Here is a 17,724-nt window from a genome sequence, read left to right as displayed (position 1 = left end):
CCCTTCTGTAATGACATTAATATCAATTATATGGTAATTTGTATAAATTTGCTGTTTGTAAAAGTATGATTTATTCTAAATACTGAGGATTTTCTAATCCCAAGCAGATAAAACCTGAGCCGTATTTTGAACATCTTTTGGAACTTTGGGTCATCAATGTTCTTCAACTTTGTACTTCTAACTATTTTGATATGACCGTCACTGATGAGTCTTCTGTAGACGAAATGCGCGTCTGTCGTATTAAATTATTAACTATTAGCATCAAAATAAACTACTATATTGTTTATTTGTGTTTTTTCTGTCCTAAATGATCTTGCGTCTACTGCAGTGCTGTCATGTCATGGTGTCTGTCAATTCTGTGTTATATTTTATTTTGTTATTAAAGTTCGAGGTTTGGCTAGCCACAAACCCAGGTTCAAAAATAAAATCACAAAAAAAGATGAAAATTCAACACAGAAAATCACGAATCGTACGACAAAATTAAATAATAAAACACATCAAACGAATGGACAACAACTGTCATATTCCTGACTTGAACAAGCATTTTCAAATGTGGAAAATGGTGGATTAAATCTGGTTTTATAGCGCTAAACTTCTCACTCTACAAATTTCCTGTACCAAGCCAGGAAAAGGCAGTTGTTATCATATAGTTCGTTCATGTGTGTGTTGCATTTCAGGGTTTCTGTTGTTGTGTTGTTTTCATCTTAAAATTGATGGTACCCTCGGTTTAAGTTAGTAGCCCGGATTTGTTTTCTCTCAATCGATATACTACTTACAGTATGTTACTGTTGCCTTTATTTTTTTCGGCTAATCAGCTATATAATGATTAAGAATAAACAAACAACTGTTCCTAAGGTTTTGAAAATAATATAATATCTGACATAATTGGGAAAACCATATGATTGCACTTGATGAATAACTTACTTAATGCGTTTTCTAAACTCTGTTATGTTTAGGAGCAAATTGACATTAATTATTCTTGATATACTTTTTATGCATTGAACGAACTTTATTTATTAATTGAAAGAACTTGTCATAACATATATAAGACTAACTAAACTTTCTATTCATAAAGCAATATATGTATTTCTTTGAATCACAGATGTTTTTGTTTCTCTGAGCGTACATTATATCCTTTATGTTAAACACTTCATTGATTCATTGATACCAGTTCAAAATGAACTTGTGGGCCAAAAAGGGAAAAATGAGATTATTAAAATAAAATATAATGTGCTTTGTCTTTATGTCTTTTTGTGCTTCTTTGTTACATATTTGTTTGATTTTAAAGTGATTAAGATAATAACAAAATGTTGACTGCTGTACCTCTCTTTGTGACATTTATACCTAAGCTACTGTCATAAAAGGGGAAAGTGTATCTAGCTAAAAATCCACCGTTTTCTACATAAGAAATTGTCTGTACCAAGTCAGGAATAAGACAGTTGGTATTCATTCTTTTTACGTTTTTGAGCTTTTGATTAGGGACTTTAATTTTTTGGATTTTCATCGGAGTTAGATATTTTGATGATTTTACTTTTTGTTCTAACAGGTTACCGGAAAATAATAAATCAATATCATCGGTGGATGAAAAAATACACAAAAGAAAACAAAGTTTGGATTACGATGGCGAAAGAAGAGGTGAATTATTTTTCGGGGTTAACATGGTTTAGTGATTTTATATTTCTCAACTTCAATATGTAACTATCTTATTTCAATATGATGTTTTAAAAACATGTCAATATTCTAACGTACACATACACAAATTATATAAATTTTGCAAAACACTGTGTATTTAGCCAAATGATTATAACACTGTCTTATACAGACACATCTTAACCAGAACAAAATCAAATTCACAAAATATGATAAATTTTATTTAAGACTTAATGAATAGGGGAGTTATGTTGACATGGATTTCAAACGCGTCATGAATGTAAGGTGTTATTAGGTGAAAGTTATAAAAAAAGAACGATTATTTCTGGTATCTCTCTATACAAAAAAGAGTATTTAAAGAAAATTATTTAGATAATATATTTTGTTAAATATTGTTAAATTCTAATAGTCTATTTGAAGTACAAACACAAGTTTCTTTTTATCATACAACTTGTAAATTACATGTTCAAGGACATTAAACATCGGATTTTGTACATTATCATTTTAGGTAGAAAATATAGGCTTCCCTGTGTCTACTTTACTGTTGCAGTGCTTATTGTGATTATCCTTACTGGTAAGTTTTTAACAAAAACGTTCAATATTAGAAATAAATAAGGAAATGTGGTATGATTTGAATGAAAATACTATCTAGCGAGGAATTTTGAAATAAAATTCATATGGTTAACTTTCTATTACAATGTACATTCGCCAATCAATTATGTCGAACTTTACTAGTTTACCAGTAATTTAGAATTGTCAATGTGAATTTGTCACAGATTAAATGGCTATATATCTTCTTCTATTTTATTTTACACTTCTAAACTTTAGTTAAGCTTCTTATCACATAGTGATGTTTTCCTTTAAAATCCATACACAATGTGTCATTTTGTCACATTTCAAGCTTGAAAAAATGCTTATTATTATATAATTAAACGTTTCACAATATGTTTTACGTTTTTGGCCAAGTATGAACTAATTCTATCATTTTCAATTGATGCTCCCATATCACCTAAACAGAATGTTTACACCATCTAAGTCCAGATTTTTATGAGGCAGTTTGGCCTGATTAAATAAATCTGGTATTAATAAGATTAAAAAGTTTCCAATTTCAAATCAATTTGTTGATAAATGAAAATAAATGATATGAATTTGATAACCAGGCTAAAAATTTCAGTAATTTTATTAACTTAAATGTCAGGCGTTCTTCTTTTTAACGTTTTCTAACCAGTGTCCTGTTACAAACGTGAATATAAGCTTGAAAAAATGCTTATTATTATATAATTAAACGTTTCACAATATGTTTTACGTTTTTGGCCAAGTATGAACTAATTCTATCATTTTCAATTGATGCTCCCATATCACCTAAACAGAATGTTTACACCATCTAAGTCCAGATTTTTATGAGGCAGTTTGGCCTGATTAAATAAATCTGGTATTAATAAGATTAAAAAGTTTCCAATTTCAAATCAATTTGTTGATAAATGAAAATAAATGATATGAATTTGATAACCAGGCTAAAAATTTCAGTAATTTTATTAACTTAAATGTCAGGCGTTCTTCTTTTTAACGTTTTCTAACCAGTGTCCTGTTACAAACGTGAATATAAGCTTGAAAAAATGCTTATTATTATATAATTAAACGTTTCACAATATGTTTTACGTTTTTGGCCAAGTATGAACTAATTCTATCATTTTCAATTGATGCTCCCATATCACCTAAACAGAATGTTTACACCATCTAAGTCCAGATTTTTATGAGGCAGTTTGGCCTGATTAAATAAATCTGGTATTAATAAGATTAAAAAGTTTCCAATTTCAAATCAATTTGTTGATAAATGAAAATAAATGATATGAATTTGATAACCAGGCTAAAAATTTCAGTAATTTTATTAACTTAAATGTCAGGCGTTCTTCTTTTTAACGTTTTCTAACCAGTGTCCTGTTACAAACGTGAATATAGTAGTGGGAAAACGCATTACAGATACCAGGATTAAATTAATTGTTTCAAAGACGCCCGTTTTTTGTGCAAAGGTCTCTAGACGCTCTAATAAAAAAAAGGTAACAGAGCAGACCAAAATTCTTAGCTGAAGAGTATTATGGACACAAAAAAGAAGTAAAAATCAATGTCGAAAAGGGACATAATAAGCTAATGTATATTATATGATTTACGCTGGTGTTTTTTTTCTAATCTGAAGAGAAGACATTATATATACTATAACACAACCGCGAAATCGCGGGCATTCAGAGCGTAGTTTAAAGTATGTAAAGTGTTGTTGGAAGAATTTTGTAAAATATTGAATGACTGGAGAATTTCAGCAAAAGTATCATAAGTTATAGGTTATTGAGAACAGGAAAATGCTTTTTTTTTATCCCTCCTCCTTTATTTCCAATATTCCCATTTTTTGGTTTTCTATCAATTTCAATATGAACATACATTATGTATGTTATGAACATTCAAGTAAGGAGCCTGTAATTTAGTGGTTGTTGTTTGTTTATGTGTTACATATTTGTTTTTCGTTCCTTTTTTTGTACATAAATAAGGCCGCTAGTTTTCTGGTTTCAATTTGTTATACATTGTCAGTTCGGGACCTTTTAAAGTCTCAACCTGGCAATCATACCACATCTTCTTTTTTTTGCAATCAATGAATTTTGTAAAAGATTTAATGACTGAAAAATTTCAGAAAAGGTATCAAAAGTTCTCATGAATATTTTTCTGTATATTATGAACATTCATTACTATACAAATATAGTGTATGTACTTTCAATTCCAAGTTTACTAATCGATCCAAAGTGGTCATTGATATAGTATACAGACCCTCTCTATTTAATAAACTCTGTGACTGACGTGGATAGTAAACTTAAAAATGATAGCAGATAGAATTCTAAAAATACACTTTTTTCTTTGTATATGTATGTTCAAAGTATACAGAAAAACGCAAACCGTAAATCTAATCTGACTTAAAATTTCGTCCTATGACGGGACAATATCCGCATGCCTATTTTTTGGGTTTTCCCCAAAAATAACTCAATCTGAATGATCATATAAATGGATGACAAATGGCACGTTGCACTGTACCTATAGGACACAGAGGCGTGTTTATTAATTTATTGTGGAAAGAAGAGAGGCAACACCCAAAATGTGGTCTTCTCGTTTAATAGAATAGAATATATAGGAAATTTGTATTTCTTGTTTCTATATACAATGTATATATACTAGTCAACCAAAGAAACAATAGAACTTTTTTGCAAATTAAAGATAAAGTTTTCTGTTTATAGGACCAATATTGAAGGTAGTAATATTTAATCATTATGGAAATATAAATCCGTTTAAAAAAAATCGCTTTAGTGACGTTTTTTTCGATTTCTACTTTTTTTAACAGAATTTACATAAAACGACAATTTGAAAAACAGAAGTTTCAAATAATGAAGCCAACCTCTCATTTAAAAGTAAAGACAATATTTGCCATCAATTTGTTTTTGAAAATCATACATTTATTTCGTTTATTTGTTAAGCAGAGAGAAATCGTTAAAAGTCAACTGATTTACCATAGACATGAGAGACAGTATGTGTAGAGTGGTATTCAAAAAGCGGTCACAATTGTTACGGCCAGAAATCGCCTTTAAATTGTAGCCAACAAAAGACACAAATCAATAGTAAAATTTAACAATATTTAATATACAAAAGTTTACAAAAGGTATTACACAAATATTACTGTTAACTTAACTGTCAAAATATGAGTCCAATCTGTTATCTTTATCTGTATCCAGAAATCTTTCGGAATCCAATTTGAATATTACGTTCACTACTAATGTCACAATCCAGTATGATGTTGTTTGTAGAATAAAAGTGTCAATCCAAATGCTGTGAATACTAATGTCTATCAATGTCTATGTCCAAGTTTAATTATGAGAGTTTAACTTTAGTGTCTGTATATATAGTGTTGTCATGGAAAGTTCTAGAACACTCTATAATGGAACATTGTGGAAAATCCTGGAAAGTTATAACAAAAGTTTCTGGAATAACGTAGAAGTTTAAATTACGCATCTTTTATAAGGATCATTCTAGAAAGTTCCAATCATTCTGTGATTGTTCCAGTGATTCATAAACTGCACAGTTATATAATTATTTGATAAACAACTATCAGGCCATTCAACACAAATTAGGCCAACATAAATAAGCATAATCATTACAATATCATAACACCTCCCCCCTTAAAAGAAGTTTTAGTGTAACAAAAACTTATCATGAATAATATGAACAAAAATACATAATATATACAAAGTGATTTAATAAGCTCTAGATAAAGCATCAGCTATTACATTATCTTTACCCTTAATATGTTTTACAATTACATCATATTCCTGTAACAATAAACTCCACCTAGTCAACCTCTGATTTTTGTTTCTCATTTTATGCATGAAGGTGAGAGGATTATGATCAGTATAAACAAGAATAGGATATACAGTGGGATTCAAATATACATCAAAATGTTGAAGTGCTGACAACATTGCAAAACACTCTTTTTCAATAGTTGAATAATTTTTCTGATGTTTATCTAATTTCTTAGAAAAATATGATATAGGTTTTTCAACATTATCATCTGTCTCTTGATATAAAACAGCTCCTATTCCTACATCGCTTGCATCAACGGCAAGTTTAAATTGTTTTTCAAAGTCTGGAGTAATCAGAACTGGACTATTAATTAAAAGTGATTTGCTATTTTCAAAAGCGTTTTGACAATTTTCACTCCAGATAAATTTAGAGTCTTTTCGTAAAAGATGAGTCAATGGTTGAACAACAGTAGCAAAATTTGAACAAAATTCCTGTAAAATCCAATCATGCCTAAATATCTCATAAGTTGTTTTCTATTTGTAGGAGGTGGAAACTTGGAAATAGCTTCCACTTTAGCCATAATAGGTTTTACTTGACCTTGGCCAACTGTATGCCCTAAATAATCAACAGTGGCCTGACAAAATTCACTTTTACCAAGATTAACAGTCAAATTTGATTTTGACAATCTATCAAAAGTATCATACAAATGTGTTAAATGCTGTTCCCAGCTATCACTACATACAATAAGATCATCAATATAAGCATAACAACAGTCTAAATCTTTTATAACATTATTGATCATTCTTTGAAATGTAGCTGGAGCACTTTTCATGCCAAATGGCATTACAGTATATTGAAATAAGCCATCTGGTGTAACAAAAGCTGATATTTCACGAGCTCTCTGTGTCAATGGAACTTGCCAATAACCTTTCAATAAATCAAATTTACTCACAAATTTTGCTTGACCAATATTGTCAATACAATCGTCTACCCTTGGAATCGGATAGGAATCAGATTTTGAGACTGAATTAACTTTTCTGAAATCAGTCACGAAACGAAAGGTTTTATCCGGTTTTGGCACAAGGAGACAAGGAGAGCTCCATTCACTGTTACTCGGCTCAATAATATCATTGTCAAGCATATATTTAATTTCTTTTCTCATAACTTCAAGTTTGAGTGGATTGAGCCGGTAAGGATGTTGCTTAATTGGAGAAGCATCTCCTACATCAACATCATGACAAACAGCAGTTGTTTTGTTAGGCACATCTGGAAAAAGATTTTTGAAAGAAAATACCAAAGTTTTTATTTCTTCTCTACGATCAAAAGACAGATGTGCAAGTTTTGAATCTAAATTTGACAAAATTTCTGAATTTTTCAATCTAACGGTCTCTTCCATAGTTTTACAACTAAAAGTTGATTCAATTACATCTGGTTTGTCATGATTGTTCTCAAATTTAACCATGCCTAAAGTGGCAACCGGTTTACTATCACATAGTACATTAGTACGCTCAAAATATGGTTTTAACATATTAATATGACACACTCTAGTTTGTTTGCGCCGACCTGGAGTTTTTACAATATAATTCAAATCATTAATTTTACTCTCTATTGTATAAGGACCACAATATTTAGCCTGTAAAGGATGTCCAGGGACTGGTAAAAATACAAGTACCTTATCACCAGGCTCAAAAACTCTGTCCCTGGCATCTTTATCATACCATATTTTCATCTTGTTCTGTACATTTTTTAAGTTTTTCTGAGCAATTTGACAAGCAGTAAACAATTTTTCTTTAAATCTAGATACATAGTCTAAAAGATTCAAGTCAGTATGTTCAGTAAGCCACTTTTCCTTAATCAATTTTAACGGTCCCCTTACAGTATGACCAAATACCAACTCAAAGGGACTAAATCCAAGGGATTCTTGAACAGCCTCTCGGACCGCAAAAAGTAGAAAGTGAACTCCATCATCCCAGTCTCTGTCAAATTGAAGACAAAAAGTTCTAATCATGTTCTTCAATGTTTGATGAAAACGTTCTAAGGCACCTTGAGATTCTGGATGATAAGCACTTGATCTGTACTGAGCAATCCCTAACTGGTACACGACTTGCTGAAATAAACCTGACATGAAATTTGATCCCTGGTCGGACTGTATAGACTTAGGAAGTCCTACTAATGTGAAAAATTTGATCAAAGCTTTGACGATAGTCGGTGTCTTGATATTTCTGAGCGGAATAGCTTCAGGAAAGCGTGTAGATGTACACATGATTGTCAATAAATATGCATTTCCAGTCTTGGTCTTTGGTAAAGGTCCAACGCAGTCAATTAGAACTCTGCTGAAAGGTTCGTCAAAGGCTGGAATAGGCAGAAGAGGTGCTGGTGGTATTTTCTGGTTAGGCTTACCAACAACCTGGCATATATGGCATGATTTGCAGTATTCTGCAACATCGTTTCTAAGTCTGGGCCAGTAGAAATGTTGCAATATTTTTAGGCAAGTCTTCCTTATACCTAAGTGTCCAGCCAAGGGGGTGTCATGGGCAAGACCAATAATTTCTTGCCTATAAACTTTAGGCACCACCACTTGGTACACAACTCTCCATTCCTCCTCTGGGGTAGCATCAGGAGGCCTCCGTTTCCTCATTAAAATGCCGTCCTGATGGTAATAGCATTCGGCTACTTTGTCTGCTTCCTCCTGTGGTTGAGCTCTCTGGCTGAGCTGAAGAACCTCAGGGTCTTTATGTTGTTCTTCAGATAAATTTTCTCGGTCTAATGAATGGCTGTTAACGTCTGGCCATGGCATAATAATATTCTTGTTAACACTAGGTGGTTTTGTAATGGCCTTTTCTGAGCTACCAGGACCTTCAATGTCAGCTATAAAAGTGTCAGAAAGGTCCATGTAATCAAATTTGTCTTCTTGCAAATTCTCATTTTGTTGTTTTCTAGCCATCGCCCTAGTAACAACACAAGCTGGATACAATTCAGCATCATCTTCAGGTGATTTAACATCCACCACCGGTTCACTGGTAACAATTGGTTCAGCAACCACTTTGTTCCTAGCTAGATCATTTCCTAGCAATAATGTAACACCCTCAACAGGGAGATTAGGACGAACACCTACAACAACTGGTCCAGTTATCAAATCTGACTTCAGATAAATACGATGGAGAGGAACATCTATACAACCCAACTCTACACCTTGTAACAAAATGGAGGCACCAACAGAAGTCTTCTCGGACAAAGGCAACACACCTTCTAACAATAAAGACTGAGAAGCTCCAGTGTCCCGTAAAATCTTAATAGGCTGAAGAGTGGTATCATCAACAATAGAAACAAACCCATCAGACATAAAGGGTTTATATTCCTCCATGTAATCAAAAAAACTGGACTTAAAAGCCTGACGCGCAGGACATTCACTGGTAATATAAGGTGTCGTACAAGCACTGGTCTTTGGCTTGATATCTCGTTCATTCTTCTTCTGGAGTCTAAAACAATCAGCCATCAGGTGACCAATCTTCTTACAATAAGCACAAGTCAGTGACTTCTTCTCAAAAGTATCAAATTTTGAACTAGACATATTATAACTGGACTGACTCTTATTCTGTGGAACAGGCTTACTATCAGTATGCTCAGTGCTTTGATTTTTGTAATTTCCACTGGAAGTATTATAATTTTGACCCTTGAAACTTCTTTTATGTGAAAGAGTATAATTATCTGATATAACAGCTGCATCATGTATTGACTCAACAGTTTTGTCGTCTAAATGTGTTTTTAATTCTGAATGAACACATTGTTTGAACTCTTCTAATAACATCAATTGTCTTAGGTGATCAAAATTGTTATTTGTTTTCTTTGAAGTAAGCCATTTATCAAAAAGATCTTCTTTTTCCCGAGCAAATTCCACATAGGTTTGCGAATCATACTTTTTATAAGATCTAAATTTCTGTCTATATGCTTCTGGTACTAGCTCATAGGCTTTCAAAACTTCCTGTTTCACAGTGTCATAATCAGAACTTTTTTCTGATGGAAGTGCGGAGTATATTTCAGCTGCCTTACCCTCAAAAACACTTTGCAGCATCGTAGTCCAATACGGCATTGGCCATTTCAAATTATTAGCAATTTTCTCAAACTGTGGAAAATATTTGTCGACTGTTTTTTCACAAAATTTTGGTACCAAACGTATGTTTTTTGCTGCATCAAAATAATCTGATTTCGAGTGAACTTTAGTGTTGCTTTCTTCTTTGACCATTTCAATTTTCAGTTTCTCCATCTCTAGCCTTTCCCTCATTTCAAGTTCTTTTAATTTCTCCCTCTCTTTCATTTCCAGTTCTTTTAATTTAAATTCATCTTCTTTTTCTTTTTTCTCCATTTCTAACCTTTCCTTCATTTCCAGTTCTGCCTGTTTTAATTTAAATTCATCTTCTTTTCTTTTCTCCATCTCCTTCATTTCCATTTCTTTTAATTTAAGTTCATGTTCTAATTCAAGCTGTTTTAACTTAAAGGCGTCAACATTTTCAACCTTAAGATCAAGAGCCTCTTCACCTAAAATTTCTTCGTCAACTAATTTGTCTATAACCAAATTTTTTATAATTTGTTTTCTCATAGATACTTTAAAAACTAATTTCAGTTGTTTAGCAAGCAACACTAGTTCCTCTTTCTTTAAATTATCAAAACTCTCCAGGTCTGGCGTTTTCAAAAATTTACCAGCATCAAATGCCATTTTGTAGAATTTTGTTGGCTAGTTATAATAAAAATATTAAACAAATTTTGAATAAAATATGTTCAGTATCCCGGACGAGCCCCCAATTTCTGTTACGGCCAGAAATCGCCTTTAAATTGTAGCCAACAAAAGACACAAATCAATAGTAAAATTTAACAATATTTAATATACAAAAGTTTACAAAAGGTATTACACAAATATTACTGTTAACTTAACTGTCAAAATATGAGTCCAATCTGTTATCTTTATCTGTATCCAGAAATCTTTCGGAATCCAATTTGAATATTACGTTCACTACTAATGTCACAATCCAGTATGATGTTGTTTGTAGAATAAAAGTGTCAATCCAAATGCTGTGAATACTAATGTCTATCAATGTCTATGTCCAAGTTTAATTATGAGAGTTTAACTTTAGTGTCTGTATATATAGTGTTGTCATGGAAAGTTCTAGAACACTCTATAATGGAACATTGTGGAAAATCCTGGAAAGTTATAACGGAAGTTTCTGGAATAACGTAGAAGTTTAAATTACGCATCTTTTATAAGGATCATTCTAGAAAGTTCCAATCATTCTGTGATTGTTCCAGTGATTCATAAACTGCACAGTTATATAATTATTTGGTAAACAACTATCAAGCCATTCAACACAAATTAGGCCAACATAAATAAACATAATCATTACAATATCATAACACAATCTTAAAATTAATCCGTGAGGTGTGTTTCTGAAGCATTTATTTGAGACAAAAATAAAAAAAAAATGTATTTTTTGAAATTTCAAGAAAACATTTTTTTCCCCAAAAAATTTCAAAAAACAATATTTCAACCCATTAGTTCCAACATGAAACACAACTTTATTCGCATATTGCATATTTTTAAACAAAGAAATTTTAATTAGTACTTAGAAAATGACGTGTCGAATTTTTATTCAACTTTCCGCAAAACTAATTTGCACCGTATAATCGTTTACACGGAACTCTCATATACTCTCCGACAATTTTTGATTTTCATTTTAACATGTGCATACATTGCACATGAAAGTTTTTTAAAATAGTGTATCTCATTTTGTTTTATATTCAATACTTTTTGATAAATTTTATTTCAAAGTCGTATATCGTTTCTTTTGTTGATTAGTATATGTTGTGTACCAGTTATCTTTTTGTACAAATTAAAATTTGTATTTTGACTTTGTACAAATTATAATGTGTTCAAAACGTCCCTGTACAAATTTCAATTTGTACAAAATTTGCCCAAAATTCCCTTATAACTTGTACAACATTTTAGATACGAATTTTAGTGAAAAATGCAATGATTCACACGATATAATTGTAATTAACTTGTCCAGCTTCACCTTTGTTTGTGAAATGATTGATGGTTCAATTCCATTGGGTCTGATGATTTTATAATACGACACCAACTGGTTTTCTTTTAAAATAAAAGTCCGTCTATCTGGTCTGCATACATTTTATTTTGTTTTTAAAGTTTAGATTGTCTCAACTGATTTCCGTACAGTGTTATGAACAGTCATAAAACAAAGATCCTTGTTGAAAAATAAACATTGATAAAAAAAAAACGGCAAAAAACCAACTGACATATTCCATACTTGAGCATAGTCATATTCATAACTTAATGGGGTGTTTAATCTTCTGGGATATTTATTTTGTCTAAAAGTCTGATTGAAGTAGTTAAAATGCCCGCAAAACAGGTCGTTATCAAATTGAGAGTCAAAAATGGTTTGCAATACCTAATTCCATAAATCACTAGATCACCTGCTCATACGAATGATAAAGAACTTCTTTTAACTTTGTAACTTAGGTGTACTGTCTGGTCATTTAGTAGCAATTCAATAATGTGTATCAATGCTTTTTTCGCCAAAATCTATATGAAAAATTATTGTACAAGTTATAAGTGAATTTTTGTCCCATTTTGTACAAATTGTAATTTGTACAAGCACTTTTTGTACAAATTATAATTTGTACTATAATTTGTACAATATTTTTGTACAAATTATAGTACAAATTATAATTTGTACAAAAAGTGCTTGTACAAATTACAATATTTTTGTACAAATTATAATTTGTACAAAATGATAACTTGTACACAACATATATATATATATATATATCAACATAAACTACAATCAACCAACCAAGCGAGTGTTAAGGGCACAGGGTCGTTTGATATATATAGTTAAGAAACAGGAAATAAGTACAAAGATTTAAGAGTTGTGAAACTATACTCAGTCTGGTAAAAGATACATACGAATCCAATTAAATGCAATAATTCTAAAGACAGTACCATCGACAAAACAAATGATCTCGATCATAGTTGTTAGTGTCGATCGGACAATTATATCATTTTCCAATAAGAATTTGCGTTTTATCCCCCTTACATTACTCAAATGAGGGTTTTCAATTTACATTTTGAATCCTGAGAGAACAAAAACAATTCAAGACTGATTAAATTTGAAAACAAACAAAAACGTTCTATATATGTTATATAAATTGAATATGATCACATGTTTCAGGTTTGTATGCCGATCAATGTAAGTAATCATATGAGCTTAATTAGTTGTAATTATTTAGTGTGCAGTTGTAAAACATATTTCAAATATGTCTTAAGTGTAAGTGAAAAAAATTAAAGGGTGTATATTGAAGATTCGCTATAACTGTATACATGATTAATAAAAACTAGCGTAAATAATATATATGTGGTACCATCTGCACCTTGTTTATCATTGTGTAGATAATTCTCGTTAAGATAATAGATTATAGATTATAGGGAGAAAACGGTTCAGTAAATTTTATATATAAGATATACATTCAAGAACATTCATGTAGATTGTAAACAATATCATACTTGCAATATTTTAGTGACTATCACCGTAACAACGAATGCAGAAAACATTGCTACGGACTATGGCAAATCTATTACATTATCCTGCAACGTTAGTGTAATCTGTACGTGTTTTGTGAAGTCAATTGAATGGTACAAAGGCAAGAACAAAATTAAATGCTGTCGTGATAATACAACAAAATATGAATCTGACAGGATGCATCTAGAGTTGACCATTAAAGATGTAGACACAAATGATTTAGGAGATTATACATGTGTTCTAAATACCATATTTTCTACGTATAAAAGTAAAGATATCGAAGTAGTTTATGGTAGGTAAACACTACAGTTAATAAACAAAACACTTTATCAATTTTTTTGTACTTCCGATTTTACCTACCCCAGGAATATTTTTTTTTTAATGATAAGTCCTTGTAGGTATAAGTACTAAATATATAGTTATCAAAAGTACCAGGATTACAAACTCGTTACGAATTATATGCCTTAAAAAAGATATAATAGTAATAGTTAGATACATCTAAGGTCAATCTTGCTGAGGAGTTGGAACAAAAAAAATTTATATAGATTTTACAAACGAAATATATTGCGTGTCACATAAACATGATAAATGAATCAATTTCACAATAAAATACCGTTTTTTTCTTTGTGACGTTTATATTATCAATAAGAAATTTAAAAACATATTTTTTGTATTTTTTATCTACAGAAACGTTCAAAAAAATAATCGGAGTATTTATAGCAGGTTGCCACGATATCACAGAAGCAAGGGTTCGAAACCCCACTGAGGGAAAATACAAATTTGATTATGAAGTTTTGAAGATCTAATATTGCTATTCTAAATTTAAGACGAATAAAACAGTGTGATGTTAGCCCAGTATAACCACATGTTATCCGATGGATTATGTCTTTCATAAATTTGTCACATGTTAAGACGTGTGCACATAGCACTTATGTATTTAATTCACATTGTCTAAAGATCTGTGGAAGAGTGCTAGTGTTAACAAATGTGATGAATTGAAGCCGTAATTATCTTTCATCTAATATGTTGCCATCATACGAATTCTGCTTCAGATTTTTTTCAATATAATAGTATATATGAATTCTAAATGAAAACTATGTTCCAAAAAAGCATATGATATACTATGAGGAGATGCATCAATTATTTTTAACAGTTATATTTTTGTTCGTCACATGATCGCCACTGCACGATGCATTATTGCAATATTGCAGCATACAGAGTTTCCGCTTTATATAAATCGAATTCCTCTTTAGCTATATGTATGTTTAGAATTGTACACTATTCAAGTCCCGACTAATATTAACACACATTGTTTTGATGTGTGTAACATTGTCTCATAGAAGACTTTCTTCATTATTTATTTATTTCAGCATTACCTAAGATAGTTGTAACAACGCAGCTCATTGAAATAATACAAAATGGTGAGAGCATCGAATTACCTTGTAACATATCATCAAGATATAAAACTACTTCCGTCAATTGGTTCAAAGGATCAGATGGAATAATTGAAAATAGGAAGAAATACGAATTAAAGGGAAACAATCAAAACATACTTTGTATTCATGACGTCAACGTTACCGACAGCGGAACTTACAAATGTAGTGTAGAAAATGAAAAAGGTCGAAATGAAAGTGAAGGAATAACGGTAGTATACTGTAAGTAAAACAAAATTATCGGTGAAAAAATCTTATTGTGTCATTTTTTTTTAAATATATGCTTGTGTGATAAAAATCGTGTATAACATTTCGAAATATTGTACAACAGAAACAATCAATTTCAAAGTCAGATATGATTACAAATTCAGGCATTATACATGCAGATATACATTTGATAATAATAGAAAAATTATTTCTGACAACTACCTTTGTTATTACGACACTTGAAACGAAGAAAATATGTACGTAGAAGTTATTACGAAACTGAATATCAAAGGAAGTTGAAAAGTAAAAAGATTCAATAGGTTTTCCAATCTATTCGACGAAATTTAAACAAGGAATTCTGTTATGTAATACTTATTATTTTTTTTATCATTATTCTCTTACTTGAATATTGTAATTTATTTACGTGTAACAAAAACACGTATGTTAACAGGCTCAAAAGGAAAGGAAATGCCTACACGCTAAATATCAAAACATTTTGTGGTTGTTTTTTTTACCTAAATAAAGAATACTATTTTAAATCAAACAATTTCAAATATGTATATAGCCATATCTGGACAAGAAACAAATCTACAAATTAACGCTTGTTGCTTGAAGAAATATCTATTTTTATGAGTTTCTCAGGATCCTTGTGATATTTTGCAAAACAAAGCTTTACGACAAAAGAGATGATTTTAGCTTTCAAATTGTGAACTTTCCATTTCTAAGTAGCAACATTCCAGCAGCACCTGCATAATATGTATATATCTCCTAATCGATACGATATCCCGTGTTGCATTTCTCATATATCAAAAATAAACTAACAACGCCATGGCTAAAAATAAAAAGGACAAACAGACAAACAATAGTACACATGACACATCATAGAAACTTAAGAAACAACAACACGAACCCCAACAAAAACTAGGGGTGATCTAAAAAACTCAAAGTTTTGTAAACACGAAATTGAACTAACAAACCAATAACTATTTTAGAAAGCATGAGCCATGCAATTCTTAAAAGACAAGAAGGGTTGAAAAACATGACAAAATCATGATCTACGTAAAACTATAAGTTAAGGCAATTTACATATTATGAAACTTAATCAGATTGATAAAGTATGAAGAACAAATTAAAACGTGAGATTAACACTGCATCATACGTTTTTACAAATACCTCGATACGCTATTTTCAATGCACCATACATCATTTTAATGTTTACGCATATAGAATTTCCTCTTTATACAAATCGAATTCCTCATTACACCGTATACAACATTGAGGTGCGGACTAATATTAAAATAACATTGTATTGATTTTAGAGATATATGGTTTCGTATCCTTATCTAATACAAGATAAAAAGCAATTTGACTTTTCTTTATATATTTCAGCATTACCTGTTATAGCTGTAGAAAATCAGCTAATAGAAATACCTAAAAATGGTCAAAGCATCAAATTAATGTGTTACATATCTTCAAGATATAAACCTACTTCTATCAAGTGGTTCAAAGGTTCAGGTGAAGTCAGTGAAAATAGGAAGAAATACGAATCAAAGGGCAACAATCTAAACATACTTACAATTCATGACGTCAATTGTAACGACAGTGGCATTTACAAATGTAGGGTAGATAATGAAAAAGGACATAATGAAAGTGAAGAAATAACGGTAAAGTACTGTAAGTTATAATATATTTTTGATGAAAAAATCATATTATATCCATTTTTGTCGAGCCTTCGACTTTTGTCGAAAAAGTGAGACTAAGCGATCCTACATTCCGTCGTCGTCGGCGGTGGCGTCGTCCACAAATATACTATATACTAACTGTGGTTAAAGTTTTTGAAATTTTAATAACTTTCTTAAACTAAACTGGATTACTTCCAAACGTGGACAGAGGCTTGTTTATGATCATAAGAAAGTATCCAGAAGTAAATTTTGAAAAAATAAAATTCCATTTTTTGGGGTATTTTACTTATAAATGGACTTAGTTTTTCAGCGGGGAAACATTACATTCACTCTGTGGTTCAAGTTTTTAAAATTTAATAACTTTTTTAAACTATCCTGGATTTGTATCAAACTTGGACAGAACCTTGTTTATGATCAAAAGATAATATACAGAAGTAAATTTTGTAAAAAAAAAATTCCATTTTTCCCGTATTTTACTTTAAATGGACTTAGATTTTCTGCCAGGAAACAACACATTCACTTTGTGGTTAAAATTTAAAAAAAAAATAATAACTTTCTTATGCTACTTTTAATTTGTACCAAACTTAGACAGAAGCTTGTTTATGATCATAAGCTAGTATTTAGAAGGAAATTTTGTTAATATTTTGTACCTTTGTATCTGTATTTTATTTATAAATGGACTTAGTTTTTCTTCCAGTTAACATTACATACAGTCTGCAGTTTAAATTTTTAAACATTTATTAGATTCATAAACTATCCCGGACTTTTACTAAACTTGGACAGAAGCTTCTAACAATCAACAGATAGTATCAAGAGGAATATTTTTATTGA

At 30.7% G+C, this 17,724-nt stretch overlaps 1 protein-coding gene across 1 annotated transcript in view; it reads left to right on the top strand.

Moving 5' to 3' along the window:
- Positions 1-13,748: 13,748 nt before the first annotated feature.
- Positions 13,749-17,724, top strand: part of LOC134695359 (uncharacterized) — a 42,162-nt gene continuing 38,186 nt past the window's right edge. The window contains exons 1-3 of the mRNA XM_063556587.1: positions 13,749-13,863; positions 14,942-15,226; positions 16,601-16,885. Coding sequence (XP_063412657.1) covers positions 13,749-13,863; positions 14,942-15,226; positions 16,601-16,885 — 685 coding nt within the window. The remainder of the gene's footprint in view (positions 13,864-14,941; positions 15,227-16,600; positions 16,886-17,724) is intronic.

Source organism: Mytilus trossulus, chromosome 13, assembly GCF_036588685.1.
Source record: "Mytilus trossulus isolate FHL-02 chromosome 13, PNRI_Mtr1.1.1.hap1, whole genome shotgun sequence".
Classification (NCBI taxonomy): Eukaryota; Metazoa; Mollusca; class Bivalvia; order Mytilida; family Mytilidae; genus Mytilus; species Mytilus trossulus.
The sequence above is the reverse complement of the archived record's forward strand: the minus strand, read 5'-3'. Positions and strand labels throughout refer to the sequence as shown.